This window comes from Onychomys torridus, chromosome 1 (assembly GCF_903995425.1).
Source record: "Onychomys torridus chromosome 1, mOncTor1.1, whole genome shotgun sequence".
NCBI lineage: Eukaryota > Metazoa > Chordata > Mammalia > Rodentia > Cricetidae > Onychomys > Onychomys torridus.
Genome location: NC_050443.1, coordinates 85,900,958 through 85,918,981, shown reverse-complemented (window position 1 = coordinate 85,918,981; position 18,024 = coordinate 85,900,958). Strand labels below are relative to the sequence as shown.

The window sequence follows — 18,024 nt, the reverse complement described above, 5'->3', positions numbered from 1 at the left end:
TCAATGTTAGCTCATAACCATCAAGACAGTCTACTTCTGCTTTTCTTCAGCTTCAGCACACTCATCCTGAACACTGCTGCCATCTCTGTCTCCAGCCTCCTGCCCATCTCCTCCAGATGGTCACAACTGTCTTATTAAAAAAGCATGTTGCCGTTCATCTTAAAATCATTCCAAAGTTTCAAGAGAAAGGGCACACTCCATCCTCCCTTTCTGGTTTGTGCCCCCCGCCCCCATAACCCTGGTGTTCAATCATTTCAACTGCTCTCCCAGGTGCTGGTATGGTCCGTTCAAGACTCTGCCTTTGAATGGAAAGATCTCCCTTTCCCCTCCTCCTCTTTACTCAACATAGCTCTTACACATTTCCAAGAGCCTGCTCAAACAGGGTCAGCATGTGTCTGCTTAATGCTCTCCCCTATCCTCCCTTCCACACCATGAAGACACCAATTATATAATTGGCTATATTACACCAGAACAGTTTACTATCCATCTGCCTGCCCAGGCTCCTGGAAAGCCAGCACTTAGTCTTCACCTCTGCAGCTGCAGCACTTAGTGGAGGACCTGGCCCCTAGCAGGGGTGAAGGAGACCTGTGGAGGGAGCTTTCCTAGCAGGTGGGGCTTACCTTCAACGAAAATTGCTACTTCTTTCTTCTCTGGCTTTACATCATGTTTCTTCAATGACAAACAGTTGGTGTCTCTATGCTGTTTAGCATCTAAGCCAGTGGTTTTTAAACTATGGGTCACAACCCTCACAGGGGCCACATATCAGATGTGCTGCAGATCAGATATTTACATTACCATTCATAATAGTAGCAAAATTATAGTTATGAAGCAGCAATGAAAATAATTATATGGTTGGGGCATCACCAAAACATGAGGTGCTGTATTAAAGAGTCCCAGCATTAGGACAGTCAAGAACCACTGATCTAATAAGTCTAGTCCCATAGCAAAGGTTATGTATTTGTGGTAAAACAATTTACCTGTGCTCAGGAAAATTTAGTAATACAAATGCAGGCATGCAGCATCCTATTCAGAGTCTAAAACCAAGGGATGATGTTGATTCCTAGTGAATATCTTTGAAGCAAAGCCTGTAATTTGGGACTTTCAGAGGAAAGGCTAGAATATACAGCCTCAAAACTGTGTGTAGTTTTGTTTTTACATATTGAGGATCAAACCTAGGGCCTCTATAGCCCCTGCCCCAAATGTATATGTGCATTTGATCATGATTCAATTCCATATCTCCCCCATCATGGACCCATTCTGAAATAAAACTGCAAATTTTTCTCTGAATGTATGCATCCCTTAACTCAGCAATTTTGCACTGAAAAATACTTACTCATTGCTGGGTATGTGAAATTCCTTTAATGATTCTAAAAAGCATTCCTTTTAAAACTGAAATAAAAATGTAAAGAACCCAAACACACTATATGGATGAACATTTATTTCATTGAAACTTTAAAAAAATTTTACAATTATATAACTATAATAATGTCAAATGCATTTCTTTTTTTGTTTTTCTTTCTCATTTTTTCTTTTTCTTGGGGTGGGGGCTTCTTATTAGCTCAGGCTGTCTTAGCTTCCTGAGGGATGGGACTATAGGCCCAGAGTACCATGCCTTCTTCAATGTGTTTTGTCCTGTGGATCAGAGGCAAGCACAACAGAAGGACAAATATATCCTACACTAATCCAGGTGTGACGGGGAACTTGTTCCAAGATTGTGCTACAGCTTACATTTCCAACACCAAATCTCTGTGAACCACTGAAAACTCCAAAGGGAGGCAGGAAAAGAGGGAGGGGAGAGGAAGGAGGAGGAGGAGAAGGAGGAAGGGAGGAGTTGTGGAGAAAGAGGAGGAGTGATGGAGAAACTTGGAGTAACTCCAGGAAGTCATCCTCATCTGAGTGCACTGCAATAACACCACGGAAGATTAGCTGCTGGGGTGAAGGATGCAGGTGAGTTGGCAAAGCACCCACCAAGCTGGCATGTGCAAGGCCCAATGTTTGATCTTTATCAGCAAAGAAAAATTAAAATATAAAAACCTTAAGCTGTGTGTGATGGCATACACTTGTCATCAATCTGAGCACTCAGAAAGCTAGGCTGGGGGATTGTGGGCTCAAGTTGAAGCTGAGAGACACTGTCTTGAAAAACCAATGGGTAGAAGGAAAAGAAAATCCTGGGCTGAAAAGGAAAGACACTGAGCATATTTTTATTGCCAGATCCTTTGTCAATCTCTTTCCTGTGTTCTCCATCTAATCACAACAAGTGCTTACAGCTTGGTACTAATGCTCCTGTTCACAGGGGAGGGAGCTGATCCTCAGAGAAATCAGGTAACTCCCTCAAGCTCAGCAACTCTAAGGGGTAGAGTTGGCACAAGACTCTTCCTGCTAGACACCAGGATGTTTAACTGGGCCATGGATTTCTCTCTGATTAAATGATTTTGCTGTCTTGATTTCTGGTTGCTTCAATTGCAGTGGTATGTACATGGATCTGCTTTACACATTTCTACTTCAAATCAGACTTCAGGAATGAGTTCAAAGAAAACCTAAACAGTTAATGGTAGTTAACAGGAGGGGGCATTTTCTTCAGTGGCATACCCACTGGAAGATGCCCATGATTCTGTAAGCAGTCCTAATGAAACTCATTGTGTCATTTAAAAAAGGCACTGAAAATAAGTATGGGACTATGGTTAGGGAAAGAAAGGATTAATGGGAACAGGAGGGGGACATGAGAGGATAATGGGAGAGAGAATGAATATGATCAAAATACATTTTATACATGTCTGAAAATATACTGAAACACATCATTATATAATTAATATATGTTAATACAAATTTAAATAAGTCCATGCCTTGTGGCTGGTTGCTTTTCTAGCACTTGTCTATCTTCCAGGTCTATTCTAGTCTTTCTTCAGTCACATGATGTAGTCTTATGTAACAACCCCCAGCCCACCCCAATAGCTACCAGCAAACAAATCCCATTAGTCACATAAAACCCCAAACAGACGGCATATATTGTTCTCTGAGCATGGAGGAGGTTAGCATTCCAGGGAGCTCAGTACTAAATTCTCATTCCTTCTAGAATGGGACAGAGAACAGCCTGGAATCTGGTCCAGATCTATTGTTCAGTTGCTTCCACATTACCCTATCTTGTAGAATGCTCATTTGTGGAACTTATGGTTCTACCTCTATGTATTTTCTTAGTGTCCTACTTCCCCTAAATCACATCATAACCATGTAATAAAACAATGGCTGTAGCTTCTTCACTAGGGCTATGACATCCTTAGCCACAGGCTCTTAACTGGTTTATAGTGAATTCTGTCAGGTGGAGTGGGCCTTAGTTCTACTCATAAAGCTGTTGTATACCCATACCAGAGTTGCCACTATTACACCACTGAGCATACCTTGCCTGGAAGGTCAGTAGTGCTGCACTCAGGGTCCACAGCTGAGTAAGACTGTTGATGACTTTCCTCCTTTAGTACTGTGCTTAGAGCTCAGCACCATTCCTAGGGTTATTTTTAGTATTGATTCTGCTCAATTTCTGATATTGATGGAGCTCATACATAACAGGGAAGTGTCCTGGGAACCAGCGAATTCAGACACAATCTATGTTGATGGGGAGGTTATATATTTGTGATTGGGGCTTGAGAGAATATTGGCTTAAACAGTAAGAGGAACATCTTCCGGACTTAGTAGTCCTAAATACTCCCATGTGATTAAAGTCCTTTTCTTCCTTATTTTTCTCTTTCTTACTTTTCAAGCTGGTCCTCTGACAGCAGTGACTGAAGCTAAAAGTGATTTTCCTGTAACAAGGAGAGGCTTTCTCAAGGTCTTTGCTATTAACTCTTTTATGCCCACTGCTGTGTAGAGGAAACAAAAAAGCTGGAGCTGATGTGGTGGTACGCCATGGGTAAGGACTTAGATTCTGCCCTATTCAAGAGAATTGATGTTGGTGTGTCTAATTTTCCATTGTCACGGAGAATATAGGGTTTCTTCACTTAGTAGTTATTTCTTTCTCACTCCTGATGAGATTTCTATGTGGTGAGCCTGCATTCACATACATTGGTTTAATACTTGAAAAGTAACAAATGCCACACTCTTTGTAAATGGAAACATAAGAGCCATTGGCTCTAATCCTGGAAGTGAATAGTCAACTTCTATGAATATGGCATTGAAAATGCAGTTGAGAGTTCGAATTCTATGACCTCAACTAGAAACTCAGGTATGGTGATGTCTCCCTGCAGGCACAAGGGGGAAAGAGAGGGCATGCTCTCCTATGGCTACACTTCATGTTTTGGGATCCTGTGATGCAATCTCCATAGCCAAGGGGCCTTGACTGTCAACTCATTCCTGGACCTTTTGTACTAAAGTAAGAAGTAATCTCATACAGTTCAATTCCACCACTAGAGTGACCCAGCCTGATAGGCCAGGATCGTCTATGCAGGATCCTAATCCAGTCCTTAAAGTTTGCAGTGAAGAAGTCTTCTGTCCCCCTCTGGAATGACAGTTCCACTAGAGGGAGGCTTACTCATCCCTCCTGCAGAGAAGGTTCTAGAGATAGGCTACAAATAGATGATGCTCAGTATCATGTTGATCAATTTTGGATGTCTATCTAGGGCAATTCCATTTTCTCTTGGCAAAGAAGTTTTGCCTGGCCTAAGTCATCCTTGTTTCTTAATGTTACGTTGGACACAAATAGTAAGGAGGGTCTCTTGGTCTTCTGAGTTTCAAATTACCCTAGACTAGGTCATCTGTAAGTTGCAGAAATTTTAACCCATAGTTCTGGAGACTATAAAGTCCAAGATCAAGGCTCCAGTGCTCTGGTGTAAGGTCTAGCTCTAAGCCTTCATAGGCCACCCCCTTCTTCTTGTGCCCTTATGTGGTAGACTCCATTATTTCTCCCCATGGGGGAAGAGACCCCTCACTTATCATTCCCTATCCTTTAATACTACCTCATTGGAGATCTGATTTTTAACAAGATTTCTTTCTATCACAGAGATAAAATACAGATAAGGCCCAGAGAAAAACACAAACAGATGTGGATTTCTTTGGATCCAAATTTCCATGTCCCCTGCAGAGACTTCATTAAGCATTAATAACAGGAAGAAAAATCCAGAATGTTTACATTTTACAATTTGTAGCCAGTCTTCATCTTTTTGGATGGCATTTACTTGCTTGATTAGTTTTATGACCTTTCTCTAGTCAACTGTCAATCTGGACATTTATTTATCAATATTAAAGTATCTAGGCAGGTGACATTCAGATCCTCAGTCACACAAAGCAAAACCACTTTGTTGTTTCCTGTCTCATACAGAATGCTTGTTTTGGACAGTCGGAGTATGATGCACCATTGCACAGCAGGTACCTGAAACTTGAGATTGCTTTATGGAATTGTCAACAATTTGTGAAGTTTTCCTAGGTTTTGAGAAAACTTCCCTTTAAGATTTTCAATTATAAATATTATCATATACCATTTCCTGAACTGTACTTAAAATTGATGAAAGGTGTTATTCTACCATTCCTGACTGCCAACTTTCAGCAAACAGCAGGGATTTATTTAAAAATCAAGTGATAGGAGTAAAATATAAATTTACTAAAAGTACTGGTGTCAAATTATTTTTAATTTTTAATTACATTTATGTATTGTGTGTGTTTGTGCACGTGCATATGAAGTGTAGAGGGACTATGCATGTACCACAGTATGCATATGGAGATGCACAACTTACAGGAGTTTGGTTTTCTCCCTCTGAGAGTTAGGTCCTGGGAATTAAACTTAGGCCATCAGCTTTGTAGCAAGTGTCTTTCCCAGCTAAGCCATCTCCATAGCTCAATTTTCACTTTCCTTTTAAATCAATTGAAATATGTGGAAGGGGATGGAGAAGAATGGGCTCATGACTGAGCTGAGAAACTGCCTTTTTCAACACAGGGAGCAATCCTAAATGGAGAACTTCCAGAGGCCCTTCAGTTCCATGTATGAATTGAATTTCTCCTGAAAAGGATCACAAAGAAACAAAAGGAAAACAAGTTTTTCCTTAACTGTAAACAACATTCATGTGTCCTGCGAGTGGGATGTCTTTTTTTAGCCATGTTTGTGTCAACATGCAAGCTGTTATTTGCACATCAATGATTATTTCCGTAGGAAAGTTTTGTAGAAAGTTTACCTTGTGTCATATGTTGTGTTAGGTATTAGGCAAACACCAGTGAACAAGTTAGAAAATGGACCTCAGGGCAGCCAACACCTCCTGTGCCATTCTTCTCACAGCGTATGTCAGATTTTAGAATACCAAATGTGGTTATTATTGAAAGAAAATGGCCCCCAAAGAGAGTGGCACTATTAGGAGGTGTGGCCTTGTTAGAGGAAGTGTGTCACTGTGGGGGTGGGCTTTGAGGTCTCTTTTGCTCAATCTTCCCTCAGTGTGACTGTCAGTTGACTTCCTTTTGCCTGCAAGATGTAGCACTATCAGCTTCAGCACCATGCCTGCCTGCACACCACCATGCTCCCCGCCACGATGATAACGGACTAAACTTTCGTACTGTAAGCGAGCCACTTCAATTAAATGTTTTCCTTGTAAGTGTCGCTGTGGTCATGGTGTCTCTTCACAGCAATAAAAACCCAAACTAGGATACCAATAAATCAGGCCCTGTCCGTCCCCTCCCATTACTGGTAGAAACAATAACCTTAGCTTTATCCTATCAGCCAGTGATACTGGTGATCTGTGGGAGGCAGCATTTGACAGGATCACCTCCTGGAAGCCTGCTTTCTAGGAACAGTGGCCTCTTGGAATGACCTCTGTCATGTGCTCCACTTTTGCCCTGGGCTCCTTTCCCTAGGCTAGGGACAGTCCTCTCCCAAATGATTTACCACCTTGGTATCTGCAAGTGGCTCTTTCCGGAGTGTCATAAATCACTGATTCATTTCATTTGTGAAGAAAGACTCTACCCAGCCTATGTGTCAGCGAGTCCCTTCTGTATGCCGTTCTGGAGATGGGCAGAGTTGAAGTGCAAGTCCATTGTCATCCACCTTCTGTGTGGTAACTGTTGGAGCAAAACCCCAGTGGACAGAAGGTGCCGCAGCAAGGCCATTTGTGAAAGAGAGGGTTGTCAAGACACAGTTAACTTTCTACTCAGCAGAAACGCCACTTTCCATCTCATTGGTGTCATCTTTTATGTTCCATTGATCATTTTGAGTGCTCCTATGTTCTGTGTAATTCCTGTCTCTACAGACCTTTGAGAAAGTTTCTTATTTTGTATCTTCTCTGAAAATGAGAAAATATTTAACATCCTTCTCTTTCTGTACAGATAGTTTAACATAAGGAGTAATAGTTGCTTGTGAAAGACTCAGTTGTCTTGGCTTTGTTGACCACACCCTTCACTTCCTTATCACTAACCGTGCCCACTTATCCAAACTGTATTCTGGCCACTTAACATCCATTGGCATAAGTTAAAACAGGTGAGTTACCAGTTTCAGATCACAACCATGTAACACCATTTTGTATTCACTGCTATTAGTACAGCTTCAAGAGCTCCCCAAGTGTTCCTGGACACTGCTACACTACCTCCTACCACTAAAAAACTATTTTTTTAGTTTAAGAAATCTCAAAAGCAGGTCTTTCCTAGCCCAAAAAGCTCCTTTCTTTTCCTCTTCTTTATCTCTACAGATGTAGCATCAAGCCATGCCTTTGTACAAAATTGGTACTGAAATATTTTCCTTGTGAGAAAAGCCAACTCAAGGGTTATTGTCCTTGTCATTTCCCAAACAGTTCTCACTCAGAGTACTGCTGCTGGCCTCTAGGATATCTGTGTGTTACCTCTCTCTTATGAAAGCAAGTACCAAGTACTCTAGGACCCAGGGAGCCATATCAGTTCAACAAGAGCTTCATACTTTCCTAAGGACTCTCAGTTCTACTGAGTATTATCTTAATTGTACTCAAAATGCAAAGCTATGGTGATTGGTTGATAAACAGGAAGGGTGGAGGAAATAATCTTTGTTCATGTACTTCTAAACGGAGAAGTAATCAAAGCTTGGAGCAACTAAGAACCATTTAAACATCTGCTACAGATTCACTCAGAAACTTTCATTTCTTGTCTGTTTCTACTTTAGATCCCACCGAATGGAAATTCTGCAGCTTCAACATGAAGGGAACCCAGTTGATTCCACTACACATCTCATTTATTTTTTACCACACTCATCAGACATAACCCACTATCTGTGTAAATAGAGTTGGTCTTTCGTTGACTATGAATCATATTCCCTGCACTGAATTAATGCAAAATGAAGGCAGATAACACAGTCAACAATCAGTCACTCTTAGAAGTCTTAGAGATGGGCCTTGTTGTGGGAAAAGAAACATTTATAATATCTAAACATTTCCTTCACATGTTCAGGGGACATAATTCCTTGGCATCTGGGACATAATACTTAGGTACAGAAGGGAAGTTTCTAGAGACCTTCAGCAGAGTCCCATGAGGACACAGAGTGCCCCACCAGGATGGAGGTCACACATTAATCATGAGAATTTTGCTGAGAACTGGTTAGATACCAGCTGTGCAGCTGCATTTCTCATAGATTAACTTCGAGTACATTGTGAAGCCATGCCAAGTCCCAGATCAAGAAAGCCTGGGAGCAGGGAGAAGCGACTATGGTTTACCCCAGTTTGAAACCCTGTATTCAGATGGACCAAAGGAGGAACTAAGTGCAAAAGTGGCCATTAACATGATCTGCAGGAACAAGGGGGAGAGAGTATGTATCTGTATAGGCCTGTGATGGCACCCAGGCTCCCACAGCTCCATGTGTCCTTTCCATCCACACCTTTCCTTGAAAATTGCTCCATTTGCCTGCCTCTGTTGTGAACAGCAACTTTCCCAGAGTATGTAAGTCTCTTGCACCTTTGGAAAGCAGCATGATTACTTTATTGAGTTCCCTGGTCTTGTCAGTACCTTTCTCAAGTCCCTACACTCCCTAACTGCTGATGGAGTGGGTTAGCAGTTACATTTCTTGAACCAGCCTGGGAAATCAGATGTTTTCTCCTGGGAATGTGTAGACTGAATATTCCAAGTGGGCTCTGTTTGGCATAAGAAAATATCTAGAAACGCTTTAAAGGGGACACTGACATAACTTCAAAGCTAGACTTGGTAATTGATATTTGCTTTAGGTTTTTCAAAGCTCTAAATTTATAGCTTCTCTCAGCCTCAGGAAGAAAAAGACGACTCTGGTCATTACAGGATGTCCTGCACTAGCTTGTTGCCCTGGGAAAGGGTGTAGGAGGCTTAATCAGGTGATCTCAGCAGCCAACCATCCTGGGGTAAAACCTTTCTGGCCTGATACACTTACCTATACAAAGCAATGGGAGAGGAAGATGGACCCACACTGAGCACCCTAGTATAGGATTATATTGAGATATTTTAAATATATGTATTATAATATATAAATGAAGCTATTATTGCATCCTATGAATCAGTATAAGATCTTCACTAAGCTGGGCGGTAGTGGCGCACGCCTGTAATCCCACCACTCGGGAGGCAGAGCCAGGCGGATCTCTGTGAGTTCAAGGCCAGCCTGGGCTACCAAGTGAGTTCCAGGAAAGGCGCAAAGCTACACAGAGAAACCCTGTCTCAAAAAACCAACCAACCAACCAAACAAACAAAAAAACAACACCCCCCCCAAAAAAAAAAATCCAAATATTCACTATATATTTGGATTGGATTATCCATCTTTATCATTTCAGAAAAGTAAAGCATAATTTAATCAAAATGCATCTGCATCTGTTTTCCCATAATTCCACATCTTAATCCAGATATTATATAGCACTTCAAAAGGAAGCTAAGCAAAACATGGAACTATTGCCTGTTAAACTTCTGAAGCTCTGGATGCTGGTCAACCTGACTGTCAGGAGGGTGAGAAAGGGTTGAGGATGTGACCAGATCAACACTATCTTATCTTGGATGTGCAGAGGAAGATGCTGTGACAAGGAAACACTCAGCGTTCTGCCATCTCCTGAAGTCCCACAGAAGGGACATTCTTACCTCCAAGTTCCAGGAAACCTTCTCTGGGGGAGCTTGCACAGTTTTCTGAGCTGATGGCATTATGAGGAGTAAGGGGAGAGGTATTGGATGACCTTTGGTTGTGCAGTGATGCCATGCTGAGTCCCAGAAAGAGAAATGGATTTTTGAACTCATTGGTTCTGAAGATTCCATCTGCTACCTTCCCTGGCAATGTCAGGGTATATTAGATACAGGCCTGAGTAGATAGCCAGATCTCTGCATAAATTGGGGTTCATTTATAACCTAGTCTCTTGGTCCCTAGCAGCATGGGATTTCTGTTAGGCCAACCTCCTTACACACTAAATCCCAACTCATGCTCACTTTTCTTCACTTTGCTCTGTGCTACACACACACACACACACACACACACACACACACACACACCACAGAGCTTAGGATTAAGCAGCAGTTTTTGGTTTAAGAGAACACAACAGCAAGTTATCTTTACAGTAGAGTTAAAGGAGAAAGGAAGTAGATGTTAAGTCTGTACACCTGAGCCAGTTGATGGCAGCTCATGTTTTTAATCCCAGCATTTGGGAGGCAGAGACAGGTGGATCTCTGATTTCAAGGCCATCCTGGTCTACAGAATGAGTTCCAAGACAGCCAGCTACACAAAGAAGCCCTATCTAGAAATAAAAACAAAACAAAAAACCTTTATACCCATTTCCAGTCAAGTATTGAGTGAGCTACTCTTTTAACCTGGGATGATGCTTACTAGGGATCCTAGCTGGTGCCATAAAAAACATCATGGGTGATATTTCCCTATGTTATAGAGTCCAATGAGGATACAGAGCAACCCATCAGAATTTACGACACATGATAATGGGAACTTTACTAAGCACTGGTTAAGTGTCAGCTATGGAGCCGCATTTCCCATAATTAACTTTATCTGTGCGGGGTTATAGCTCAGTGTGTAAAGTGCTTGCTCAGAAGTAAAAATACCTAGGTTCAATCCCCAGCACTGTGCAAAATGGTGGTGGTGGTGTATGCCCACCCTCTTAGCACCCATGAGGTGCAAGGGGATTAAAGGTTCAAGGTCATCCTTGACTATATAACAAGCTCAAGGCTAGTCTTGGCTACATAAAACCCATCTCAACCCCTCCACCCCTTAAAAACCTTAATCTTTCCAATGACTCTTAGAGACAGGCAGTTATGACAACTTTACAGATGAAAAAAATCAACGGTGAAGAACAATCAAACAGTATGTAGCTGCACAGCAGTGTGAATCTAGGTCCATCCAACTCCAGCACACATACTTCCCAGACCTGCCTGTGACGACCTCCATCGATTCAGTGGCTGACAAAGGACAGTCTACCTCCTGCCTTCTTTAATCTCATTTGGTACCATTGCCCTAATTTTGCCAGCTGCATGCTTATTTTTAAAAGAGAAGGCAGCATCCTCCCTCTGGAGATGGATCTAGAGTTCAAGACATGACTTCAAAGACAGGCAAGAGGCCACAGGGAAGCAGCAACCTCACTCACCTTTCATATTGAGGACATGTGCATTTCATTTCCTTAGTTCCACTGCAACCATTGAGAAACAACCATTGTATTTGCTGAAGTAATTCCAGCCACTGTACAAATGACTCCCATGTTTCATTACTTTAACCCTCAAGACATTTATCTCTCACTTACATAACTGTTGAATACAGACTTGGAAAAAGCTGAGAGCTAAGAGTTTAAGGAGCACCTTCCAGGGACCTAAGTTGCACAACATTCCTCCCTCTGAAGTGGAAGAAGCCTCCATGGTGCCTCCAATCCCACTCCTGGCATGCTGCACCCCACCAAGGTTTTCTGTCTTCTAAGAACACCAGGAAAGTCCTGCTTGGATCAGAGCTCATCTCTTAGCCCCTGTGGACCTTACTACTTTTCCCTTTACCTGTAACAGAGCTTTGATACTTCTGACAACAAGGAGAATTTAAATCAGAAGTGACTTCTAATCATACAGGAGGTAGATTACACTGGCTCTCATTGCCACTTACCAGTGATATCCTTGGGCAATTTACTAAGTCCACATATGGGTCCTCTGAGAATTCCACCAGGAGCTGAGGAAATGAGCCATGGTTCCCTTAGCTCTTTCTCAAGTGGCTCACAGGTCTTGAGGTCTCCCTTAGGGATTAATTTTGATGCCAGAAAAGAGAAGTCTAGCGTCTATTTCCCAGGGGCAGAGATACACTCAGAGGCCTGCAAATTAGGGGATCCTAGTCTATCACTGAAAATAACTAGTACTCTTCATGCTTGGCATCTCCTTTAAGTACCATTCCCTCAAAGGAGTCATCCCCTTGTCTGCAGGCCTCGATTGGAGCCTCTCTCCTTCTCCAGTTGCCTGCATGCTTACTACATCACACTCACATGACTGTCAATGTCAGAGGTACCCATACTGGACAGTGCTCGCTTTTGCTCTCAGGGTGCCTATGTGGGGAGAAGCTGCCTATACTGGGAGAACAGAGCAAAGTTCTCTGCCTGGAACCCATATACTCTTGGCCAATGATCTCTGCTTGCTTCCTGGTGTTCAGCAGCTCTAGTCTCTGTAAGCTCAATGAGCAACTCTCCTATGTGTTCTGGTAGCTCATTGAATGAAGGACAAACCTTATGGCTATGCACTTTAATGACTCACCCTCCATTTCCTCTCATGGGCCAGTGAGATGGTTCAGTGGCTTAAGGTACTTGTTTCCAAGTTTGACAATCTGAGTTCCATCTCTAGGACCCACCTTGAGGAAGGAGCAAACCAACTCCCAAAAGTTCTTCTCTGGTTTCCACACATATGTCTTTGCATGTGCACCACCAATAAGTAAATGAATAAATAAATTCATTTTCAAAAGACACTTCTGTTTTGAAATGTCTATAAGCGCCTCTCACTCTTTCTCACAAAGAAAGTGCTCTCTCACTCACATGTGTACTTCATGTGTCTATATGGCATGTGGTCCCCAGAAATGCTTCTCAGTCAATGCTGGTTTTGGGAGAATGCCCAAATAAATGAGTCAATAAGCAAAGATAATGAGAAGAACTAATGAGAAGTGACAGGGAGGTGAGTGGATGAGGGAAAAGTGGCAGGATGATATCCAGTACACATTCTCCCTTTCTTTGAAAATAAAACCCTACTTCTTAGTTAGGCACATAATGAAAAGAATATATTTATTACCCTCCTCTGAAACTGGACATGTCCAAAGCCCTGTGACTAAATCGCACATAAGAAGCAGTGTCTTGGGAGATCTCAAAGAGAACCCTGAGAGAAGCATTGTGTGTTCTTTTGACCCTTGCCTTGTTCCACATTTTTGTGGCATGAAAGATAAAATGTTTTTGAGGTTAGTGGCCGGACTGTACAATGAGGTAACCACTGGGGTAGTTAGGGAGAAAGATGGGAGAAATCTAGGCTTCTGTTGACAACTGTGTACACCCTACACTGTCTTCCTTTGGACTTGCTGTATGTAAGGAAGAGAGAAATTTCCTTTCAGCATCTTGTTGTTTTGTGCTTTGTCATTTTTAATTAAACAAACCTGAACCTGATGCTAAGCAACATAAGACTCACAGGCTAGGGCCAGAGGCAGTCCTGAAATTGAGGGCTCCCTCTCTGTCTCATGTAGATGCCCTCCAAAAGCCAACCCAAAGCTATAGCATGGAGTCAGAGAATCCTGATCTGTTTAAAGACAATAAAAATGAGGGATGATCCTTGATCCAAACATCCTAGGCTTGTTGAGAGAATACACTGAACCTCAGATTTCATGCAAGTCACAACAGTCCTGGGAAATGTCACCAGGGACAGTGCTAGTGACAGAAGAGCCAGGCCCATTCATTCTGTTACAGCTTTGCTTTCCAGTAGCAAAACATGTAATCTACAGAGTGGAACATGTGGGGGTAGGTCTTACCTCCATCAGAGAGTGCCAGTGTGCAATGGGCTTCCGAGGATATGACAGCATCTCACTCCAGTGGTCTCTGCCTAGTCGCTCAGCCTCGTTGCCTACTTGACACACGCCAATGACTTCATTGTGACCTACACTGTGAAAATGGGTCACAATAGTTTTTTCTTAAAATTTTGGTATACAGAAGTAAAAGCAACAACTCAAATGAATGGAAGAAATTCAGGAATAGTGGGTTATTAAAAAAATTCTATAATTTAAAACCACAGTCCAGGCTAAACAGCCGAAAGACTTAGGAGTCAGTACTGTATCCTGACTGTACCCACTGACATTGGTTCATTTGTTTCTGAGAACCTTTGCCCAAAGAACTCCCTGATGTGTGCTAATGATACCACTTCTGGTTCTGGAGGCTAAGATGGCTTCCAGATATATGGAATGAAAAGGAAACTCTTAGAAAGAAGTGTGTGATGTAACACCCACTCAAATTTCCACAAGAGCCAACCAAGGATGGCAAGGTGGAGCCCAGTAGGGAGGGGTACTGGGTCTTCTTGTTCCTTGCTTCATCAGAGACCACTGCTATCATCTTTTCCACATCTGTTTCTACACTCAGCTTTGCTTCTTTGGGTCAATTTGAGTTCTCAACTGTGAAAGGTACCCACCTTCTTTAACTTAGGGCTAACACCCTGAAACTCTTTGTGAGTAGGTCTTACCTTGTGTCATTTTACTTTTTCCTTAGTATTAATAATAATAATAATAATAATAATAATAATAACAACAATAATCTACCTTAAAATAATTAGATGTATCCCATTCTTTGACTCTTTGGGATAACCTCTTTTTCTTCCCAGAAAAGATGAGTAATTTCTATTCTGTTTGTGTAGGGAGAAGGAGAAGGAATGGGGATGGAGTGTTTGGGATATTTAAGTCTATACCCATTAAATCAAATGCATGCAGAAGCCCTGTGGATACTACCATGAATTTTTCCAGGCCAGATTCACGAGTTTACTGATAATTAAATTGAGGCAGAGATTGCATAATCAGATTTGTTGATGCGGGAACCTTGGTAATAGCTTGAGCAGTGCTAGCCTAGCCTTCCACAGCTGGTGGGCAGCAGCCCCTCCTGGGACCTGGCACTATGGTGTTGTGTGTGTCCAAAGAGGATAGGACAAGGTCTATGCCCAGCATGGGCTGTCACACTCATTGGCAACTGTGTCATAAGACAAGACATGCTTCATGTAGGGATCTACTGGAAAAGTATTGAGGTCACTGATGCCACTGTGCTAACATTTCAGAGGTATATGGAAAAATATTTAGCTCCAAATAATATTTGTGGGGTTATATTAGAAGTCAGACTGATTTTTTCTTTTATAATTATGCCCAGACCACGTGGGAGGTTTCTAATTAAAAAGAGACTTTGCATTTCTGTCTAATGACTGGTTTAACATGTATAATTCCCTGTTGGTACTTCCTTTGCATATTAAAATGGCTGTTTTTCAAATCTGTCCTTTAAATACACAATTGGCTACAATGCAGGCTATAAATATCTCCTCTGTGCTGTATTAATTAAAAGTCTAGCATCTTATACATTTTAATGTACCCTCTCATCTATACTGAACCTAGCATTTTTCAAGAGAACATTTCTGTGTTTGCTTTCAGACTGAAGTGGATGGAAATGTTCTTTATTAAACACAGTGCAAGAAGGAAAGAAAAGATTGAAGTTATATATTTAGAAATGTTGGTGGCGTGGCTAAAGTAATCATTCTGTGTTTTGGATAGAAACTTTCCACTAAAGGAATGAGGCTGCTCAATGGAAAACAAGACCCGTGGGGCCACAGTTTGATACACAGAGATACCAGGAAGTGTGCAGAAATGGGAAGGGAAAGAAGTGGGATGAGGGAAGGTGGAGGAGAAGAAAGATAAGAAAGGGGGGAGAGATGAAGGAACTAGAAGTAGTGTAGTGAGAGGACTCCACTGCATGGTTTGGACAATGTGACTCCCTGTCAGCCTGTCTTCCATGTGCTTCCCCTTTGGTCACTCTGTGTCCTGGAACCGCAGATGAACACATGGCTGCTCCCCAATCTTCCCATCCTGACTAGAAAACAGCGAGACTGTACGGAAAGAGAGAGAGCTCTTGGCATCTCACCGGTCATAATCCATGACAGCTATGGACAAGTGAATCTGGTCGATGCTTTCAGGAGGGACATCGAAGACTATGGCTTCATTGTAAATGGGATTAAGCGTGTTTCTCTTGGTGGATGTTTTCCTTTTCTTCAGTCGCCGGCCATCACACATCAGTGATACTTTCACGTAGGGATCTGCACAGACGTGAGAACAGGGCAGTGTGAAGACAAATGCAGATGCTGGGTGCGTGTGACCAATAGAGGAAGATTTCCTTTCTCTCTCTGGAGACTAGAGTTAGAGTTTGAGGATTTTAATTCATGTGATATGTGATGTGGGCAGCAACTACTTAGAATAATTAAGTTATTCATTCAAGGAAAAACACAGGACACTGTCGCCTCAAAATTCATGAAATTTAAAAATAGAGTGAAAACATCTGTTGCCAAATTAGAAAATATTCCAATGAGAACTCAGGACCCATTTGTCTGTGAAAGAAAGAGAAACAGACATTCCCCAGGAGTGGGGGACAGGACTCAGCACCCCAACTCTGAGCCACCCATGAAGGTCTTTGCTCAAAGACTGGGCCTGTAAGAAGGGGAATGCTTCTAGCTCCGTGAGCTCTGACTTCCTCGAGAATGGGACAGTCTGCGGGGTGGACGGCCTCAAGAACTGGGAAGTGTGTTTGCAAAGGAACAAGCTAGTCATCAATCAGTAAGAGAGAAGACATGGCAGAGCGACAGGTGACCAGGCTGACTGTGCTCTGGAGGGGGCACTTCTGGTCCCACTGCCCCTCACTACCATGCAGCTCAAAAGACAGTCCTGTATCTCTCTGCCTAACCACATACTGCCCTCTCTCCTTACCCCTTCCAGAAAGTACTTTAAGCCAGAGGAGCTGTATCTTTTTTTTTTTTTTTTTTTTGGTTAGAAACAGCTTGGAGTATAGAACACAGAATGTATCAACATTCTGGAGTAAATATCAGTCAGTAACAAGCTTGTCATGCAAATGCAGGCCTAAGACTTGAGTTAAATCCTATCTTCCGTTCATATATCGGGGCATGGTGGGTGGCATGCACTTGTAATCCCAGTGCAAGGTAAGTGGAGACAAGAGGATCCCTGGTGTTTGCTGCCCACTCATAGCCTAACCAGTGAGTCCAGGTCATTGAGAAAACCTTTCTTAAAAATCAAGATCAGGTAAGACATTTATTCCAACATATTGATATATTTTATGTTTTATACTCCAGGATGTTTTTAAGCAAGGGAAAAAAGATACAGCTCCTCTGGCTTAAAGTACTTTCTGGAAGGGGTAAGGAGCGAGCGCAGTATGTGTGTGGTTAAGCAGAGAGATACAGGACTCCCTTCTGAGCTGGGCAGTAGCTGGGCTAGTGGGGAATGACTCCTTGGGAGTGACACATGAGGTTGACCTCTGATCTTTTTATCTACATGTATGCACATGTATGCACACACATATGCATACACACCCATCAGCCACAACAAAGGAATACACTGCATCTCAGGCACCTTGAGTTCAGCCTTTGTATCACCACTAGTCTATGCCTTAGTGACCACCTAGCCAAGGCAGGTATGAGTACTCATAGTATGAACTGCATATTGAGACATTTTGTGTCAGGGATTACAACTTAAAGGTATATGTTTGGTTCACTTAAAAAAAAAAGATCTATAGTTCACTTTTAAAAGGAGTCAGAATTGTCTCAAATCTTCAATGAGCCTAAGACAGTGAAGCTGGGTAGACTACCTCAGAATATGCAAACTGTGTGTCAAGTCCCAATTATGGGTAGACAAAGGCTGAAGACTCAACTAACATCATGTAGCACCTTAATACACTACATCTTATACACATTAACTCAGTTCATCATACAACAACTTCATTGGACAGACACTAATCTTACTCACACTTTACAAATGGCAATTTGCAGCCCAGAGGGGTCAAGCGACTTGTCCAAGGTCACACAACACTTAGAAGTAGTAGGCAGCTTGGTTCCAGACACAAGGTATCATAA

At 42.2% G+C, this 18,024-nt stretch overlaps 1 protein-coding gene and 1 long non-coding RNA gene across 7 annotated transcripts in view; one reads left to right on the top strand and one right to left on the bottom strand.

The window, feature by feature from the left end:
• The window catches only part of LOC118584411, a 52,183-nt gene extending 42,672 nt beyond the window's left edge, over positions 1-9,511 (top strand). Inside the window, exons 6-8 of one of the 5 annotated variants that reach the window (XR_004945034.1) lie at positions 3,753-4,360; positions 5,306-5,352; positions 8,093-9,511. This is a non-coding gene — a long non-coding RNA (uncharacterized LOC118584411). Of the gene's footprint in view, positions 1-3,752; positions 6,333-8,092 lie in introns of those variants that run through there. The other 4 variants (XR_004945033.1, XR_004945031.1, XR_004945030.1 and 1 more) reach the window with 4 other exon arrangements.
• Positions 1-18,024, bottom strand: part of LOC118584393 (synaptotagmin-9) — a 176,364-nt gene that overhangs the window by 37,718 nt on the left and 120,622 nt on the right. The window contains exons 5-6 of one of the 2 annotated variants that reach the window (XM_036188606.1): positions 16,032-16,203; positions 13,898-14,027 (exon numbers count right to left, since the gene is read on the bottom strand). In XM_036188606.1, coding sequence (XP_036044499.1) covers positions 13,898-14,027; positions 16,032-16,203 — 302 coding nt within the window. Of the gene's footprint in view, positions 1-13,897; positions 14,028-16,031; positions 16,204-18,024 lie in introns of those variants that run through there. The other variant, XM_036188616.1, reaches the window with a different exon arrangement.